Source organism: Cloeon dipterum, chromosome X (assembly GCF_949628265.1).
Source record: "Cloeon dipterum chromosome X, ieCloDipt1.1, whole genome shotgun sequence".
Taxonomy (NCBI): domain Eukaryota; kingdom Metazoa; phylum Arthropoda; class Insecta; order Ephemeroptera; family Baetidae; genus Cloeon; species Cloeon dipterum.
In genome coordinates this window covers 10411731-10431824 of record NC_088790.1, presented here as the reverse complement: position 1 = coordinate 10431824, position 20094 = coordinate 10411731, and the positions used below count along the sequence as shown (strand labels likewise).

Below are 20094 nucleotides of genomic sequence, written 5' to 3'. Positions count from 1 at the left end.
GGAGGCATTCGTTCGCCTATCGCGCTGATATAAAGTGGCAGACAAGCGTGTAGATTGGAGTTAGCTCTTCTCCCAACATGCACAAGGGACATGTTTTTGCTGGAGAAGTTTTTTTACCAGCAGGCCAATTTGTCCAGGCACAAAAATCCAGCCAGTTGTAAATGTCAAATGTCAAGGCTATATTCTTTGTGTGCTGGTGTTATTTTTTTAAATAAATTTTCGATTTAAGGCAGAGTTCATAAATCCAAATATAATGAAAGTGGAAAACGATTTTATACTTTTTTAAACACTCTATTTTTTGCTGTATTTTGAGGAAAACGTGTGGGATAACAAAACCACGGCTGTGGGAGAGCTGAAAAACAGGGCAACACCGCAAACATAAAAATACTTTTCTAGATTTAGTCAAATAGAGATCCATCAAAACCTGTTTCATTTTTGGTCAAGAAATAAAATGAGAGTCAAATGCATTTTACGTTCCACAAATGTCTGAAAATTGTTCTTACATGAAATGCCCATATTAAGGTATTTCGACAGCTACATATTTTTACCAGTAGAATCTTTGGGATTGGTAGCTCTGTTGACGCCGCCATAAAAATAGAAGCTCAGCAAAAAAGGCAGCCCTAGGTCAAGAGCAATCTTCCTAAAACGTCCTGCATCAGCCGCATTGCCGCAAACGGCAGACGCGAGACGTACAACTTCTTGGAACAAACCCATATTTCCAGATTTTGATCTCACAGGGTCGTGGTTCGTCCGCTCCGTTCATAAGTGCGCGCAATAAACGCGGCGACGGCCAAATTGAAGCCTTATCAGCGGGAATTTCAGCCCGCGCGTCGTAACGAGTCGCAAATTTCCGCCTCAGCGTCGACGAGCCGACGTGCACATTCAAAAACGGCCACTCTCGCACGCTGATATAAAAGGCCTTTGTTGGATCTGCGCTGCCTTCTTGTGTGCCTGCCTCCTCAATGGGGCGGGCAACCTGTTTGTCCGAGAGGCGACGCGGGTTGCCTGCTTGTCAATGCAGCAGGCGTTCTCCGCAGTAAAAACGCACGCCTTTCAGCTGCTGCTGTTAGTTCAGGATTTATTGCCGCTTTGAATTCTATCGGAGACGGACGGCGGGCGCTCTCAACTTTATGTGCGGAATATTTAGTCGGAAAATTTTCATCCAGATGATAATGGCCGCGCACAACTGGGGTTCCGATATCCGATTTTATTCTGCTCGAGAAGAATAAGTGTCTAGGGAGTTTGAACATTTGCTCTTTAGCGCTGCAACGTGAGAAGGCAAGGAAAAACGCGCGCTTTATGGCTCTATTTTCGTTCGTTTTTATTATGCGGAATGCCGTATGGAGAGTGCTCGCGCCGCGCCTGGCGCGCTGATTTTGTTGTGCTATTTCGGCTCCGTTTGGCACGCCTGGTGCCAAAAATACGTTAAAACTAATTGGTTATTGTAAAAAGAGTTTACATGCATTGTGCGGTTAGTTCCATGAACGAGGAGAAAAAATCGCTGAACCTCCGCAGTGCAGGCTTTGCTTACTATGTGTTATCTCTTTCGATGCAAACTCGCGAACGGCTATTTCTCGTTTGTAGTTTAACAACTGCTTGCTCTTGAGTGGTTTATTTAATACCGCGATGCCAGTGATATTCTGAGACTGAATACACATTTCTCTCCAGACGAAACCATTACACCGACACTTATCTTTGAAGTAACTGATTTCATAACTTTTATTTAACACAACTCAACATAATTTGCCGTGTTCCAGACAGTAATAAAAAAATACAAATATTAATGTTACAAGAAAACTCGTAAATAATTGCTGAGGTAATCGAGTTAAATTTTTCCGGAAAAAAATGGACAATTGAAACTAAAATGGGAGGATTTTGCAATAGTTGAAAAATTAGGAGCAAATATACTAGAGCTGAAATGGTATTGCCTCATTTTTTGTTGAAACTTAAGCCAGTCTATTAAATTAATATTTCAGTTTACGGTCAGGAAATATTTAAGGGTCAAACAACTTTTTCGCAAGCGGAACTATTGACCGCCGTTGAGTGCGATCACTTATTTAAAAACTTCTCCCGAATTTTGGCGATTTGAGCCGTTTTCCGTCAAAAAATGCTGGTTAAGTCGGTTTGTGGAATCACAATTTCATGATTAGAAAAAATAACATTTTTCTCTCAATGATATCCTTCTGGACAATCGAATTCACCCAATTCACCTAATATTCAATTCTTAAAAAATCTAAAAACAACGATCAAATTCAGCCCCTTTATTCATTTTTTTTTGTCTTTGGTGTTTCAGAATCAGAGTCAAGTGGCGAAGCGCAGGACGAGGACGGGTGTCAGTCGCCGATCTGCGAGCAGTGCTCTGCATGTTCGGCGTGCGCGTCGCAGCACCAACAGCAACAGCAGCAGCAGAGGTACATCGTGGAGACGATCACGCTGACGACAGTGACGGAGCGTCGGATTGTGCGTGAGGCTGGCGGCGAGCAGGAGCAGCCGCAGCTCAGCGGCATCCTCAAGGGCGGTAAATTGTGGAAGAACTGCAGCGACTCGAGCAGCGTTGACACGGCCAGCTCGCCGGCCAGCGATGATGGAGAGACGTCGGCGCTACAGGTCAGTTACTCAAATTTTCTTTACCGTACATTCTTCATTCATATGATATCCTTAAAAAACTGAAATATGCATAGAAATATCAAAAATAACTGAGAAAATTTTAAATTTTATGTGGTTACGTATTTAAATTGTATTAATATGCCTACATTTCGGAATATTTTATTTCCTCATAGAAACTGAAGCGGGCAGAGCATGCTTACCCGTTTTTTCTCCAATTTTAGTGCTCTACCCTTCAAAAGGTGTCTTTTAATAAATTTATTCAGGCAATTTTTAGTACGTTGGTTTAATTTAAAAGATCGAATTCAATTCCCTTTGTTTTTACAAATAAAATTTCAATCTTTTAAAATGTTAAAATTACGCTATTGACATGTGCTTAATGGAAAAATTGGATAATTTGCAACCAGGAATACGACTGATGTAGCGTTCGATTACGTTACCAAATTTCCGCAATTTTGTTTGCGTGTTGCTGACTAATTACCTATTGATGAATCATCAAAACGGTTGCTTGAACTATATATATATATATATATATATATATATATATATATATATATATATATATGGATGAAACAATATAATTTATCATTTTCCTGGTTGAAAATCAGATATTTCGTATTTAATCTCGATTTAAAGTCACGGTTAGTTTACATAACTAGAACTTATATATTTTATAGCTTTTAAATTTCTACAACTGAGCTTAAAAATTTTCCAAAATATTTGCGATCCGAATTTTTTTTATAATACAGTATCAAAGAATCTTGAATAAACTTTTAACCAATTAAAATTAATGTGTAAAAATTTGCGATTTATTTTGCTTCAGGTGCGTCGGTCGGTGCGTTTCTCTGAGGAGGATGAGGACAAAGACGGCAGCGACAGGCCGGTGATCATCGAGGAGGCAGAGCGATTGGACGACCCGCCGACGCCGCCGGCCGAGCTGAGCCTGGCCCCACTGCGGCTGGGGCCGGTGCTGCTGAACACGGAGCGGCTGCCGGCCAACTCGGCCGTGCGCCAGCTCTTCCCCGACCAGCGGCAGCAAAAGAGACTGCTCAGCATTTCGGACGACACGTGCAGCCTGGACGGCAAGGAGCTCAAGTCACCTGGTGGTGGCGGAGGCGGCGGAGGCGGCAGCAATAGTGACGACGAGCTGTCCAGGGGCTCGACGTCCAGCATCAAACGCACGATCGAGAGGAACACGCTGCGTCGGAGCCTCCTGCGCTACTCGGAGCCCGGTGGCACGGTGCGGCGGCGCTCGGTGCCGAGCAAGGACGAGAACTCGCTGGTCGAGCGCATCAAACAGCTGACGTGCGACATTGATGACGAGCCCTTCGCACGCAGCGAGTCACCTGGCCAGCGGCAGCAGCGGACGGGGCTGTTGGGCCGCGAGCGGTGCCACTCCGAGTCGGGAAAGGACTTCCACCCGCCGCAGCTGCAGCTGATGCAACAGGACAACTGCTGCTGGCTGATGGTGGACCCGCCCCGCGGCGGCGTCAAGATCGCCGCGGCCGCACGCAAGCAGCTGCACCTAGGCGAACGCGAGACGCCGCCGGACGGCAGTGCCGTCTCCACGGCGCCCGACGGCACCATTTACGGGTTGGACGACATCGACGAGGTGCTGGCCGGCGAGTGCGTGTGTCCACCGCCGCCCGAGCACCAGCAGCCTCCGGACATCCTGGCCACCGTCCAGCAGCAACAGCAGCAGCAGGACGAGCTGGCCATGTTCGTGCAGCGCGACCTGGGCCGCATCGAGCGGCTGAAGAAGCGGTACAGCCTGACCGAGGATGACGACCAGGACGACTACGGTTTCAGCCGACGGCCGTCGGTGCGGGGCATCAAGCCTCGTTTCGGCTCCACCACCGAGATCATCCAGCAGATCCAACTGCAACTGCAGCCGCCGCCGGCGCCGTCGCGCGTCACCTGGCCCTACCCGCTCGAGGGCAGCGTGTCGTCGAGTACGTCGTCGCCGGTGCTGTCGCCGACGGAGCAGCACCCGCGGCGCCGCTCGCAGCCGCCCATCCCCATCCGCCAACAGCCCCTGATGACCTCCGCCGCCGAGGACCCGTACTACGCCACCGTGCCGCACGACTACCGCTACGTCGAGTACTCGAGCAACGGCGCCTACGTCTACGCCTCCAGCTACCCGGCGCCGACCGCCTATTCCGCAGAGTACTCCGAGTCGCCGCCACCGCCGGCCCGCTACCTGCCCAGCACGGGGGCGCCGCCACCGCCACTGCAGCAACGCCGCCCGCCGGTCGTCTATCCGCAGTACGTGACGCAGCAGCCCTACCGCGGAGGCGGTGGTGACTACTACTACCCCCAGCAACAGCCGCCCCCGTCGCGGTTCTACCAACCCGCCCCCTATCCCCAGGCCAAGTACCCGGCCTTACCGCCGCCCTCGGGCCCCCAGACCGACCTGCCGAGCCCGTCGGCGGCAATGGTGCGCGCCCTAAGCCCCGTGCCCGCCGACTCGCCAACGCGCAGCGCCATTAAGTTCGAGCGCGGCGCACCCGAGGGCGCCAGCGCCTCGCCCGGCTTCCCGCAGCAGGACTTCTACGCGGGCAGCAGGTTGGGGCAGGTCCCCGCCGACGCGGACCAGCAGCCCTCCTCCCAGCAGCAGCAGCAGCAGCAGATGCAGCAGCAGCAGCTGAACTCGTCGGTCTACTACGCGATGAACGTTTGACACAGCTGTTCGTACTTTGAGCATGAGGTGTGAATAAAAAAACGGACACGCGTCTCTGCTCCTGCTTTTCCTTTATGTTAACGTTCTACGACGTGTGTGCGATGCACAACAATACTGAATTCGTACAAGTTCCAGTCATTTCTTGTATTGTAATTATATCCAACGTAATATTCCCTATGTGTATGATTTTCTCGCGCGATCACTTCCACAAACAACAGAAATTTAAAATCTATATCTATGTAATTTTTAAATACAAACAAATCAAGCAAACACGAGGATTGCATTAACAGTAAAAACATAAAATGTATAAAGAGATTTGGATTCTCTCTGACATTTTTTGTTTTTGGTTCTTGAATCAAGTTCACTGATATGATTTTATATTTTCATTGTATTTAATTCGTGCCCTTATGTAACGGTCAGTCATTGCAAAAAAAATAATTTTAGGCCGTCTTGTCATTCCAAAATATTATTTATCTTAATCAAGAGACTGCTGTGGCTCTTCCAAATTCACCATTTTTTTAAACTCGTCGATTTTAATAGATAATTTTTAGTAGAAAATATAAACCCCACGTTTTCGTACTGTCCAGCTTGTTTTGGCCCCGCGGCTCTCATCAACAGTATTATACCTCCGAAATTAAATTCACTCCACAGTGTTACCGGGGAAAAATAGAAATGAAAGGTCGTAACGTGGTATTGATCTTTTCTTTAATAAATTACACTCAGCCCCATCCTTGTTGAAAATTGCAGAGGTTATTATGTATTTATTATATTTCGTAATTAATTCAAAAAATTTTCCGCAAAAGTATTTCATCATTTTTTTATAGCTTGACGTGTTTATTGAATTTAAAAATTCCAACAGTGATCGCGCGTCAAATTCCAAAAGGTTTGTGACTCACTCTCAGAATTGACTCTTTGTTGCGTCATTTTTATTCAACTCATATTTGATTGCGTATAAAGTGTTTCGACACGCCACACACCTCTCATCGGAACGAACATGGCAAAAAGTGAATTGCATTTCAACCGTAGCTCGTAAGGTTCTTCGTTAATGACTGTCAAACACGTAGGAACGACCTTTCCTGTGAAGGGCGAGGACCCTGATTACTCAGTATTTGGATGCCAAAGTTAACTATAGGACACGACGCGCGTGTGCTATTTTACACAATATCACTCCTTTAAGTGTGATTAAAGCAGTGATATTTTTTGCTGAACAATGAGAGAGAATCAGTAGCACACGTATTTAATTAAAAATATAAAACGTGTAGCACGTGCACTGCAACGGGAATCATGCAGAGAAAGCGACGATCTTCCTCCAGAAAAAACAAACGAAATGTCTGATTCGTAGCAAAAATAAGATTGTACGAAGTATTTTGTGCTAAAAACTGGAAACGTACATGCCACGCTTGATTATTGATCATTTATTGTTATTACATGGCCTATAGAAGTTTTATCTCCTTCGCGAAAAAAAAACAAGCCGGAAGTCATTTTTTGATTTCGTCGTCACTGTGTACTTAGAGATACAAGATAATATGTGATCCTTGTTAAAAATGTACTGTACCAGTTTAAGAGCAAAAAAGAAAAGAAAACTTTTTTAAATCCGTGTTAAGTATAAAGTAGTGCCAAAAACGCGCCAGGTGCGCCGTAGTTTTAGTGTGTGTGATCAAATAAAAACGAGGAATTATTTCGGCAGGCAAGCTGGACCGACTGTTCGTACGCGTTTCCATGCGATTTCTCTCTGCGTGGCAGCCAAAATACTCTCTCACACACACTCACTTCTCAGAGATCTCAGCTCGGAAAGACGCACTTCTTGTTAGTAGTCTCTTATATTATATTGTTAGTGTCGAATCGCCGACAAAATTTAGAATAATTATATTGAAAAAAGAATTTGAATACAAGCTCGTGAGTTTTTAGCAAATTGTTTTCCCACGCGACCATTTTGCCAAAAAAATATGATTAAATTTGTCTAATGGAATAAACAAAAATTTTGGCTCTGTGGTTGCTGTTGATTTTTCGAGATAAATGTCTGTAAAACGCAAAAGAGGTACACAATAACTGCCAAAAATTTACATCTAGCTAATGTTGTAGGCTCGAAAGTGAGCTGAGACCGTTATTTTGTTGAAAATTGTGCAGGAGATTTAAACGAAACGAAGTCGCTGTCAGACCAAAAATTAAGGATACGCGCATTTTCACACGTCTTGATTTTTGTTTTTTATTCTTTCCTCGACTCTAGGTTGTAGGGAAGGTAACAAAAGCGGCTATTAATATACCGACGGAACATATTAGTTTCTGCAAAACACTTACAAGGAGAGAACGTGCTATAGCGGTGTAAATACGCATAGAGAGTGATTGTGAACGAAGAGAGCGAACTCAATTATATACCTGATTCTGATGCTTGTGGTGACTGCGTTTTCCGAGAAGGATTACAATTGGCTGTTTGCATAATACCTTTTTTTATCGATTATATTGTTACCACACTTTAATTCATTATGTATGTCGAGGAAAATATAGAGCTGAGGATTTTGCAAAATTTTTACAGCCCTATTTTTCGTTCTGATTATCAATATTTATTTCGCACTTGGCGCAGATGATACTTGTAACTGAGCAATTGAATATCATTGTTAAATAAAATTGAATTTTATTATACTGCAAAAATGAAGTGTCTCTTTTTTACACATTCCAACTTTTATCTATCACTTAAATTTCGCCGTGGAAGAAATTGTGTTAATCGTTCACATAGTAAAAAACATTAATATTCTTGGCGAAAAATCATGGAGTTTTTATCTTACTAAACTTGTAGGAATTTTAGGACTTGCTGCAAGTTTTTCTAAAGAGGCTTCCTGATCGAAACCATTAAATTTATGAGATAAGAACGCTCTTCAACCCCATATTTATGATATTTCTCTGTCCGGCTGTGAATTGTTTACGATTATTTATTTTGGGGGGAGGGAAGTAGTCAGGGAGTAGTCGACTTTTTTAGACTGTTTTTCCAGGGGGTTTTCCGAGCAAATTAGACCTGATTTCTCGAGCCGATATTTAGATGGTTTCAACTGAGATGGTTTCTTGAGACATTATTTTAGCCCAATTTGCACGTTTCAATGATTGTGATTTTTTAGAGAAATTTTTTTCCAAATGACGGTTCTAGGCGGCTAAGATAATAATATAATTATGTTGTTCAATAGGCTTAAAATTGAAAGATTCATGTTCATTTGATGATCCCGCAATAATGGGAAGCACACAATCAGAAAAAAAGAGTCGACCCGTCTCTAAAATTCCTAAAATTATTAACCGTTTAAATTTCTCAGTCCCGATAATTTGTGTGTTGAAATATTATGCACCATGTGGATTTCCCGCGGTCTCGCATGAAAATGAGATTTTTCCTATTGGCCAACCATTTGGATCAACGAATCAGAGAGCAGCACTGACAGCGATGAAAATCATCGATCATCCTCCGCTCGTGGTGTGCCAAAAGAAAACAAGAGCGGACTGGACATCCCCCGAAATTTTCCGCAAAATCGACACAATTGAGCGCGGAAAGGTTACGTAATGGACGAGGACAATGCAGAGGAGGGTGGAAGTCTGCTCGAGGAAGAGGACTACTACATGTTCCTCAACGTCCCGCGGACGGTACGTACGAAAACCGCTTCCTGTCCACACTCGTACCCTAAAGTTTGAGGTCACGGCCCTTCAGGATTGCATAATCTGGAAACAATAAATGACTTATGCTAATTTCGCCGGTTGCAGGCCACCCCTGAGGAGGTGACGGCTGCATACAAGAAGCTGGGCCGTTTGTACCACCCTGATAAACACGTCGACCCTGACAATCCGCAGAAAAAACAAGAGGCAGAAATCTTGTTTCATAGAGCGAAAAAAGCTTACGATGGTTTGCATTATTTTATTTAATATTATAGAGATGGTTACAAGTAAAATAAAAATATAATATACATATTATCATAAGTGAAAATCAGGAAATTGATCAGTCTATTTTCATAACATTTCGTGCGAATCAATCCTCCCCATATCTAAATTTATGAGGGGAAAACAGGGCTACTAAAGTGACCGCCATTATTTTGTAGTGTTGATTGATCCTCACCGGAGAGCGATTTACGACTCTCTTGGCGTGAAAGGATTGAAAACAGAAGGTTGGGAGTTGGTGCAACGGACGAGAACTCCAGCTGAAATCAGGGAAGAGTATGAGAGAATTGCAAGGTATGTACAACAATTTTTTGTAATAAAAAACATCATCTGATGAAATCATTACTCCACAGACAAAACGAGGAGAGGCAACTGCAGCAGAAAACCAACCCAAAGGGGCAGCTGACTGTCCACCTCAACTGCACAGACTGGTTTGACACATATGAATATGACGACCCTGATTATATTGAGTGAGTGTCTGTCTGTTTTTCCTTCTCCCTTGAATTAAACTCAATTATATGCGTTGTAAACGTGGTAAGCGGTTTATTTGGTAGTGACATTTATCATTTAACAAAATTTTTCATGGTTTTCTTAATCATTGTTGCAAATTTTTATATGAATGCCTAACAACTTAAATTTAACCCTCCCTTCACCTCGGTATGATTTTATGGTCCAGTTTTTTCCGTTACTCTACTTAACAGTTTTGCCAATTTCCCTTTTCCAGCGAATTTAAACTACCTGAGGTCAGCGGCGTCAGTCTGCAGCAGTCTGTGGAGGCACACCCGACCCTGAGGGACTGCACCACCCTGGCAGGGCAGGCCAACACCTCCAACGGTGTCGGCACAGGCTCTTTCGCGGTCACGTGGCGCCGGCTGCTCGGCCCTAGAGGCTGGGTTGAGTCTGAGTTTTCTGCCGGCAGCGGACCGACCCTTTCACTCAGGGCGTTCAGGACGCTTTCCAAACATGTGTTCGGCAACGCAGGCCTCACTCTGCAGGCTACGGACAGGGGCATTGCACCTGTACTTCAGTCAAGTTAGTATTTTGCAGAGAAATAATTTTGATATTCTTAGTGTAATTTTGGTATCAAAATTATGGTTTGCACCAATGCTTTTTTGGAAGTTGATATGAATATCATGTGGAATTCCTTCATATATCCAAGTTTTACTCAATTTATCTTAAATGAGTTATGAGGCAGGTTCCACACCTAGCTTTTTAGATTTCTTACATACTAGCCCTCTTTGAATTTAATATTTTATAATTATAATTAAAGTCTTCAGAGCAATGAGCTTTTGCTTCCCAGAAAATTTCATTGGAACTGTTAAAAATTAATTCATTTAAAAAATTGAGATACAATTCCTTAAAATATGATTTTACCTCAAGAAATACTGCTTTTTACGATCTACAAATTGAATATGCTATTGTTTTTCCAGCTTTGGCCATGCAGTTGAGCAAATCGACTATGGGTTCTCTAGTCTGGCGGGCAGGCATGGCCAGCAGTATGACCGTGTCCATCACTAGGGACACGCCCAGTATGCATTTTGTCTCCATGCTACAGTTTGGAATTCCACACTCGTTTGCATTTGTCGCGTACTCGCACAAGCTCAAAGATGGCAAAATCAGAGTTGGTGTTCGGTGAGTGCCGCAGCAATTGTATTGAAGAGCTGATAATTGAAATCGCTGTCTTTTAGAGGAGGAACCTTTGGCATCCAAGTCGAGTACGGAGCAGAGAAAAAAGTGTCGCAGTACAGCACCGTCTCTGCCACGATGACAGTCGGAATTCCAACTGGCGTGTCGTTAAAAATGAGGTGCCCCTTCCCTGGTGTCTAATTGACCTGGAAATTCTGACCAATTTTTGTTTCTTTTCAGGGTTGTGAGAGCTAGTTACACATTTTCCTTCCCGATCAGGTTGAGTGAAGAGGTTGTCCCCGCCGCTGTTTTCTACGGCACTGTTTTACCCGTTTTGGGCTGGCTGGTTGTTAAGGGACTCATCATTGATCCTTACTTGGCTAGGGAGAAGCGTGCTGAGAAAGAGAAGCAGCGGCAAGCGAATCAAACTAGGTGAGCTTGCACTTTAAAAGCTTTAAATATTTGTAGTCAAAAATTATCTACTGAAAGGGGAAATTTAAACATATGCCTTTTAAAATGATTATCTCACTCCATCACTCACTAACAATGAGAGCCAAATCAATCGCGCTCCAATCAATCCAAAATTTGTATTATGCTACCGTTGTACAAAGTTTGAATTATGATGACAATTTTTCAAAGGGAAATTGCTATTATTCATGGTTTTGGAGTTTTGAACGTCCAAATCTGGAATTTTTGAAACTGTCTATAGCTACTAGGTTATGCTCAAAATCTTGATAGTTGCAATCTGGGTTGACAAAATATTTATAAACCGAATTACATAAGAGGTATAAGTTTATCTTTTTAATTCGGCAGCTATGAGTGCAAGAGATAAACTCTAAGCAAATTAAAAGATCTTATGAAGTTAATTATTCTTGTTATATTTTTAAGGATTGCACAAAAGCGTCGGGAGGCCGAGTCTTCAATAAACCTAATGCAGCAGACCTATGCTCGAATTTGCTCTGATGAGGAGAAAAAGAACGGCCTTTTGATCATTATAGCTGTCTACGGAGTAGCTTCAAATATCGATTCGTTCAGCATCCCCGCTGGAAGCAGTTCATCGTCGTCCGGCAATGTGTCACCAGTCGCCATGCCAGCCAGTCAGAACAGAGAAATTCCTGAGGACTGCATTGACGTCACTATCCCCTTGCAATGTCTGGTGCAGCAGGATTCCAAATTATACTTAGTAGAGGGTTCAAAGGTAATTAAATTTTCATTAATTTTTTAATAGATGTAAAATCAACCATCAAATCGATGGTCTGTTTTTAAACTATCTGGTGCTTGTCAGTCGTATATTTTTGAACCAGAATTAAAATGACAATAAGAGATATTTTTTATATATTATATCCACTCCAATTTTTACTAGGGATTCTTGTTTTGATAAATAACTAAATATCAAATTATTACAGAATGAATTGCCTGGTTTTTACGATCCGTGCATAGGGGAGGACAAAAAATTGCTGATTCAATATAAATTCCGCGGGAAATTGCATGAAACAATACTAGAAGACTCTGAGGCATTGACGATACCTAGGCAAGGTAAGCGCCTGCGTCAACAATAAGTAATATATTTAAATGCAAATCGTGTACTTTCAGGTCACCGACTGTAGAAGCATGAGAGTTGTCAGACTGCAAATTAGCTTTTATAAAAAAATCAAAAAGCCCTTGTGCTTTGTGTGCGTAAGGCCAAAAATATAGCAATTCGCAGCTAAAACGCAAATTTTACATATTGTTTGCTGCTTTTCTGATTCAATGTTCTCTGCAGCCAAGTAAAATTGAACACTCAGTGGTTGTTAAAAATGAACAATTGCTAGCAATGAGCTAACCAAAAAAGAAAATTACAAGAATCCAGTGATGACATTTTCCTCTTACTTTAGTTGCTGCGGAGCAGCTATGAGAAGATCAGCTACGTGCCTATTATTTTCCTAGCAAACATTTAGAGCCTGTTTTACTGTTAATGTTGTACAAGTAAACCAATAAATAAGCTCTTAAATTGTTGAATTTCCATGATATCAAGACTGAAGTAGATAGAGGACACCATAGTTCATTTTCTTAGAGGTAGATGGGGCATTTGTGGTAGGCCTGCTCCAAATGAAAAATAATAGCAGGATCTCTGTTCTGATCAGAAGAGGACAACTTTAATGATTTCTATAGAAATCATTGCTATTTTAAATTTAATTCGATGATTTAAGTTGTGCAGATGGAAAGTTTGAAAGGAACAAGAGTAGTGATTTTCAAGGCAGAGACTGACAAGACCCCAGATCCGTATGTTGATGTGTTAGGAAAAAGTGGGTTCGAGGCGCAGCTGGTGCCGGTCATAACATTTGAGTTTTTCAACCTTGCGGGACTGAGAGCCAAGCTGGAAAGCCACAAAACATATTCTGGTAAAGAGCTCCAATTTGAAACTGGATTACTAAATTAGGTGTTCTATATTAGGTCTGATTTTGAGTAGTGAGAGATGTGTGCTAGCTGTGCATCAGTCAATTGACAACAATAATGAATCAATTATGGAGCCTTGGAAAGGAAAAGTCGTGGTGTGTGCTGGAGAAGCGACTGCTAAGAAGGCCAAGGACTTGCTGGGACTGAGTCCAGTTCTTGGGGATAAGCATAGAGGGGAAGGGATAATCGAGCTTTTATCCAAGAGTATTTAAAAATTTAACCCCTCAATTTCAACAATATTTAATTCAATATAACTCTTTCAAGTGAACCCTGTCCCCTCTTGCGTTTTGTACCCCTGTGGAGAGCTGGCTGCACATAGGGACACAATGGCATCTGGATTGGCGGAGAAAAATATCAAATGTGAATCTGTGTCAGTCTACAAAACAGTGCCAAACCCAGGTCTCAAACGAGATTTAAAACGGCTGTTTCCTGAAGATGTGTGTTAATTACTCGGTTTTTGAAGTTATCAAAAGAGTAATAATGCTATTTTTAGGAAGATAATTGGCCCAAGATTCTAGTTTTCTTCAGTCCATCAGGGTTTAAGGCAGTCTTAGAACACCTAGAAAACTGCGAATCTTTGAATTTCTGCAGGGTATTCAATACACAAGTCTTGAAAAATACAATTAGTTAATTTATTTCATTTTCGCAGCTTGTCTCAATTGGTCCAACGACCACGACAGCAATCAAGGAATTGAGATTTTCTGTTTGGGCTGAAGCAAAAACACCAAACCCTGAAAGTCTGATATCTGCTTTAAAAAATCTGCTTAGCAGTAAGTAAAAAAGTAAATTTAAGACTGCTTGGCTCAAGTTATTAAGAGTTTTATAAAATTGTTATCAAATAATACAAATAATTGTAGTTTTAATATTTATTTCCCATCAATAGATTGGCACTCAAAACATAAAGTGGCACACAAATTAAAATAAACTCTATTTTTTTGGATCTCGACTAACAATAAAATGCATTTCTAAGAAATAAAAATTTGCTTAAAAATACAAAATCGACTATAAAGGAACATTATATTATTTGGAGAAATTTACTCACATCAGACTAACAAACACATTTGGTTTGATACAGCACCTCTTGAGGTGGGCAATCTTGTGCAAGACTTAAACGTTATTTAATGGCACAACTAGGAAAAAAATGAAACAAAACAGAACAAAAATCAATCGATTTTGTCCGCGCCCACTTACACAGGATGAACTCCTGTCTCGCACTTCCTAGAAAACGGGGTCTGGGTCCACGCGTCACGAAGTTTTAATTCCTCTCATGGAATACCACGTTGATGCACAAATAATAAATATATTTGAAATATTTCCGCACACATACACTAGTATTAGGTAACACATAAATTACACTTCCCTTAGGAGTGACTTATCATTATTACGCTTAATATCTATGATATCTTAAAGTGGTATTATCTCGTGAGTCGGTTTGAAATGACTATAACTGCTAAGATGGCACAACACAATTAATATGGTTCCACTTTAGGTATTAGATTTTGAATATAAACGTTCAAATATTTCACACTGACCAGTTGAAAAAGACTAAATTTGATGATTAGTACTTATATTGTCCGAGTAATGACATTTCTGCCAGAATTGAAAACGCGGTAATTAATATAACAACTCTTCAAACACAACAACAAATGTTCCACACGCAGACCAGGTGACAATAAATTTGATAAATCTCTGGAAAATGAAAGTCGACACATTTTAAAGGCAAGGAGAATAGGAGATTTGTGTAAACAAACATTAATTGACTGGTTAACACATAATTATATATGAGGGAACAAACACTTTGGTTTAGGTTGGTCTGCTTGACTACTGCAGACCGTGAATTTCTAAAAGACTACAGGAGTCTCTTTTCATGATTGGGTCACAACACATAAAATCATACAAATAATAAACTTAAAAGGATTCAACACAAAATCAGTAATTCATCGTTCGTTGCATAGTTAAAGAGTTATCCATTGCAAACACCATTGACCGCCATTGAATTGCACAGAGCCTGGTCCCTTGATTTTTGGGTTCTTTATCAAAGGATTTATTGATAATATGAGATTGCAGCAATTAGTAGATGGGACCAAGAAAAAAATTGGGTTATCATTTTGCTGCAAAAAATTTATCTCAATAATTTAAAACAATTTGGTCCAATATGCGTTTTAGGATTTATTTTTTCTTGCTACCGTTTCTTCAGCGATAATTTGAAGAGATTTTGATTTTAAAAAAATCTGTGTGCTTAGAAAACAGCAGCAAAATTTCTTTTGGTATTGTAGTAGCATATTTTTTTTAAAAAAAAATGGCTATGAACGCTGAAAAGTCATGATTTTAGCTGATTAATTAAAAAAGGCAGTTTTGGACACTCTTTAACTTGGTAAAAGAAGCTGATTTCACAAACAAATGCCTGCGGGTGTGGGAGCGGTGGAGGGGGCGGTTTCATATTTATGAGGCGAGCCCTTCAAGGATGTTCTCGGTGGTGCAGCCCTCGTTACGCAGTTGGGTCAAGTGCTCCTTGGGGATGGTCCACTCAAGCAGGATCTCCAGGTTTTTGCGCAGCTTGTCGATTTCGGGGATGCTTTCGGTGCAGGGCGTGCGGCCTGACTTGGCAATCGACTCCTCCAGAACGTCGTCGACAGAGCGCTTGCCGAAGCCGAGCGCCTGCAGCCGCTTTGGTTCCGAGATCTTCTTGAACAGCTCGCCGATGAGGAACCGCAGCCGGTCGGCCGACATGGGCTCAGACTGCACCGAAAAGACGATTTTGCTGTCCGCCTCCTCCTTCTCTTCCTCATCCTCCTTGGGCTTGGAGCGCAGAGAACGCGTCGACGCCTTCGCCTCGACCACCTTCTTGCCGCCCCCTTTGTTGACACCTCCCTTGACGGGTTTTTTGCCCTTAGCGGGCGCTTTGGCAGTTGGTTTTCGTTTCGCGGGACTAGTTTTCGCTTCCGATTTTGATTTGGTTGGTTTTACCTCACTTTCAGTCTGGCACTCGGCCTCGTTGGCTGGAGACATCTCCTTGTCCGAGCTGGCCTTCCACGTCACGTCAGGAGGGCAGCTTCCATCCGAATCTGGTGCCTCCAGTGCCAACTACCCAAAAAGGCATCAAATGAGAGCTTAGTACATTTGATATTATAAAAAAGGTAACGCATTTTTGTTAAAAATGACTGACCCAAAGTTGAATTTATTTCAATTTATGGAAAAGTGATCATAGCTTCTTGTTTTACAATGATGGTGCGTTTGGTCGTTTAAATTGAGACATTCTTGATTCTCAAGGGTTTGAATTAGTTTTAAATCGTTATAAACACAATAAGTTGGTGTGTTTTGGACAATTACAAATGTTCCTGCCCTATCTGAATTTCAAAAGTAAAAAATTAGATAAATTTTCCACGTAGCTATTCTTCCAAGCACCTGCATTTCTTTGGATTGGAAGACAAGAAAATGCTGACAGTCTACAGAATTGAGCATTTCTTCAACAAAATGGTTTATCTCAAACAATCAGTATTTAAACGGATTGAGATGACCTAATTTTAGGGATGGATTGTAATTCACCCCTTTGATTTAGGAATTCTATAAGTATGATGAGAAATTTTTGATGACACACCGAGAAGAAGCTCTAACAGATAATCTTTTGAAATGGGAAATTCACAATATCAAATCAGATTTTAAGCTCACCTCAAACTCCTCCTCGGTCTGAGTGGACATGTTGCACTTGCCAGGTGGGAGCGTCTCGTTGATTTTACACAGCTCCACGTGCGCATCAAGCTCAGCCTTTTTCTTGAAGAAATTTCGGCACCGCAGACACATATATGGGTTGTCTGTTTTGTGAATGCACCTCATGTGCTTCTTCAGGTGGGGCAACTGCGCGAACATTCGCTCGTTAAGCAGCGATTAAGACAACGATCTGCCGACGTGCATACCTGGACAAACGCAGTCGACGGGCAAAGAGGGCATATGAACGGCTTTTCTCCGGTGTGGCGTCGCATGTGCAATTTCAGTGCAGTCGAGTGGGCAAACCTGCGCCCACATTCTGTGCAGGGATACGGCTTTTCACCTGGAGTCCAAATCGTTTTAATTATGTATATTTTTGATTTTGTTTCTGGTCGGAAAATAATTTAACCTAATATGAAATTTCAAAAGTTTGTTAATATTTTATTCGAATAAACGTTGAGGTAACAATTGCCTTGCTAAAATTTTAAGGCGGATGATTTGACAGAAATTATCCCTTACATATATATAACTTTTAACAGTCAGTCATTTTATATGGTTGGAGAATTTAGCGTTTTTTTCGACATCTTCCTTCTTTCGCCGGCTATATCTCGGGTCCAGGGCAAAATTCGAAAAAATGACTCAATTAAGTCAACGCGGAATTTATCTCGGATCATTTAAAGACCAAATACGAGCAAATCTGATAAAAATCCTAGGAGATAAATTTTGAACTTTGAAAAACGTGATTTTTCAATGGGAAATTCACTTGAGTTTTACTGACTCCAAAAGACAGTCGCAAGTCTGGTAACTAATTTTCGCGCCCATTTAAAAATTAACATTATTAATTTTTCCCGTTTTTCATTTCGCATGGCTCGTAAAGTTCTCGAGCGAAAGTGGTTTACTTTTTGTTAAAAACCGATAGCTCGTCCAATCGTCGACCACGACCCCTCATCAGACAGGTCTTTGATTGGGCTTTTACGTGGAACACTCTAACGACCTTTTTCAAGGTGCCCAGGCCTGAGATCCTCTCCGATGCCCTTTAATAATGACTTTTCACTAATTTCGAGAACATTTAGCGATAATCAGCGTCGATTTTCCCCCTTGCCTGTCCCCAACCTTCCTCAGGTCACGCGACCTGAGGACTTTCATGCGGTTTGTTCGGTGCCTTTGCTCACATTTGAGTCTTTTGGACAATTTCACCGCCTCCGCGGACAGTTGCCTGAAGGGCCCGTGCGAAGGCCTGAAGGGCCAAAGAGGCGCAAGCCACTTTTCCACTAAATTCTAATAAAAAAACCACACTTTTACTTGTTTGAAAATTGAAATAGAATGAAAATTATAAGACACAATAACTTTGGCAATGATAGGATTAAATAAACCAAAAGAAACAAGACTGCACAGAAAAAATCAACGTCATTTTTTCCAATGAAAATGCAATATGTACCAAAATCAAAGAAGCGAGAACTGAGATTTGTTTTCCACCTGTATGGATGCGTTGGTGGACAACAAGCTGTGACCTCTGCACGAAACACATGTCACAGTCGTCGCACTTGTGCGGCTTCTCTTGTAGGTGGGTGCGCAAGTGCTGCATCAGGTGGCCCTTGTACCGCTTGCCGCAAATGTTGCACTCAAACGGCTTCTCTCCACCGTGGAAGCAGGAGAGGTGCTTTTGCAGTCCATCCCGCCTGGTGAACGCCTTTCCGCACACCTCGCAGCTGAACTCCTTCAGGCCGAGGTGCCGCTTTAAGTGCACCTTCAGGTTGCCCGACGAGCTAAACGCGACGTCGCACAGCTTGCACCGGAACGGTTTTTCTCCCCTGGAAATTAACCTTCGTTAATTCACAGAGGGGTCCTCTAGCTAGTCCCAAACTTAATAAAACTTACTGGAGTTTGGGATATTATGGGAATAAAAAGGTAATGCCCAAAATTTATAAAAAGGCTATCCCTTTTACAAACTAAAATATTCCTGCAAATTTGCAATATTGACGACTTGGGCTAGTAAAATTATTTAGTTTGCGTTTATAACTTTCAACAACTGCAGACTGGGGCAAAACAACTATGTCGTGCCTGTGGCTTTTGAGGTGCTGGTCTAGCTGGTAACTTCTGGCAAAGGTTCGCGGACATTCAGTGCAACGTAGTGGTTGTGTATGTATGAGGATGTGGTCCTTGAGCTGGAACTTCTTCGAGAACGACTTGCCGCACTGGTTGCACTCGTAGCTGACGTCGGCGTTCGCCTCGTGCTGCTTCAAGTGCGCCTTGAACTCCCGGCGCTTGCCCTGAAAGGTCATCTTGCACTCGGAGCATTGGTATGTGGTTGAGTCTGTTTTTGGCATTTTTCTTGTCTGACTAGCACAAGTGATTTGGCGTTAAAGAAGCAGGAATTGCGTGACTAAGTTGCTTCTTGGTTACATTTTTTTTATCTGAAATCAAATAGAATGAATTATGATTAGAAGAAATCCAGACAATTCTAATGTCGTTTTAGTAAAATAATCCACATTTTTCAAGATTTTTTTTTCATAAAACTCCATATAATTTTTTTCATGACACATTCATTACATGAAAGAATTTTAACGCAGTAAAATAAGCTTTAATATCCCATGCCAATGTAGCAGTGCTTTGCGCCTTGTCATAGAGTGTTAGTGTGTAATAGGTCTATTTTATTGATTTTTAGACGATTTCCCCTCATTTCTCGAATATAAAGCAAATTTGATTCAAGAATGCTGCCTAACCACTAGCATGATAACGTGCACTCTCATTACAGAAACAGAATTAAAATCTCCACTAGAGATTCGCGAGCTCTGCGATTATCATTTAAAGGGACTGCAGTCACCCATGTCCCTTTAAATCCTCTGGGCGGAGAACTTTGGGAACTTTAACTAGCGAACTTTCTTAAGGTAAAAGCCGGCATCCGGTAATAAATGAAGAAAATCAGCGTGGCTGGCTGATTATTTATATGAAATAGGTCGACATATCAATACGAAAACTCACTTTTCAGTGAATAATCGGTCGAAATCCCAATGCTGCAGCTCCGGTGCTTGAGACCTTTACAGGGCAGCCATATTGTTTATCTTTTCCTTCCCCCATACATGACGTCACGTGCTGAGCAAGGAGGTCCATTCAGATCCGAGCGTGGAGGAGAA

At 42.0% G+C, this 20094-nt stretch overlaps 4 protein-coding genes across 5 annotated transcripts in view; 3 read left to right on the top strand and 1 right to left on the bottom strand.

The window, feature by feature from the left end:
* The window catches only part of LOC135945671 (uncharacterized), a 56942-nt gene extending 49009 nt beyond the window's left edge, over positions 1 to 7933 (top strand). For both annotated transcript variants that reach the window (XM_065493493.1, XM_065493494.1), the window contains exons 3-4: positions 2294 to 2607; positions 3428 to 7933. In XM_065493493.1, coding sequence (XP_065349565.1) covers positions 2294 to 2607; positions 3428 to 5284 — 2171 coding nt within the window. In that variant the 3' untranslated portion in view covers positions 5285 to 7933. The remainder of the gene's footprint in view (positions 1 to 2293; positions 2608 to 3427) is intronic.
* Positions 7934 to 8694: 761 nt separating this feature from the next.
* Positions 8695 to 12817, top strand: LOC135945674 (dnaJ homolog subfamily C member 11). The gene is made up of 11 exons (XM_065493500.1): positions 8695 to 8905; positions 9023 to 9161; positions 9355 to 9487; positions 9547 to 9663; positions 9918 to 10225; positions 10624 to 10825; positions 10882 to 10998; positions 11060 to 11251; positions 11708 to 12017; positions 12226 to 12355; positions 12413 to 12817. The coding sequence occupies exons 1-11, from the start codon at positions 8825 to 8827 to the stop codon at positions 12424 to 12426; spliced, it is 1743 nt and encodes a 580-aa protein (XP_065349572.1). The 5' UTR covers positions 8695 to 8824; the 3' UTR covers positions 12427 to 12817.
* A 66-nt stretch (positions 12818 to 12883) lies between these two features.
* Positions 12884 to 15541, top strand: Uros1 (Uroporphyrinogen III synthase 1). The gene is made up of 5 exons (XM_065493504.1): positions 12884 to 13200; positions 13253 to 13459; positions 13520 to 13692; positions 13749 to 13847; positions 13905 to 15541. The coding sequence occupies exons 1-5, from the start codon at positions 13017 to 13019 to the stop codon at positions 14031 to 14033; spliced, it is 792 nt and encodes a 263-aa protein (XP_065349576.1). The 5' UTR covers positions 12884 to 13016; the 3' UTR covers positions 14034 to 15541.
* LOC135945675 (gastrula zinc finger protein XlCGF57.1-like) lies at positions 14107 to 20082 on the bottom strand. Its single transcript, XM_065493501.1, has 6 exons — positions 19943 to 20082; positions 19022 to 19374; positions 18437 to 18771; positions 17170 to 17303; positions 16925 to 17110; positions 14107 to 16339 (listed from the first exon to the last, which is right to left on the bottom strand). Exons 2-6 carry the CDS (start codon positions 19285 to 19287, stop codon positions 15698 to 15700), a joined length of 1563 nt encoding a protein of 520 aa, XP_065349573.1. The 5' UTR covers positions 19288 to 19374; positions 19943 to 20082; the 3' UTR covers positions 14107 to 15697.
* Positions 20083 to 20094: the final 12 nt, after the last annotated feature.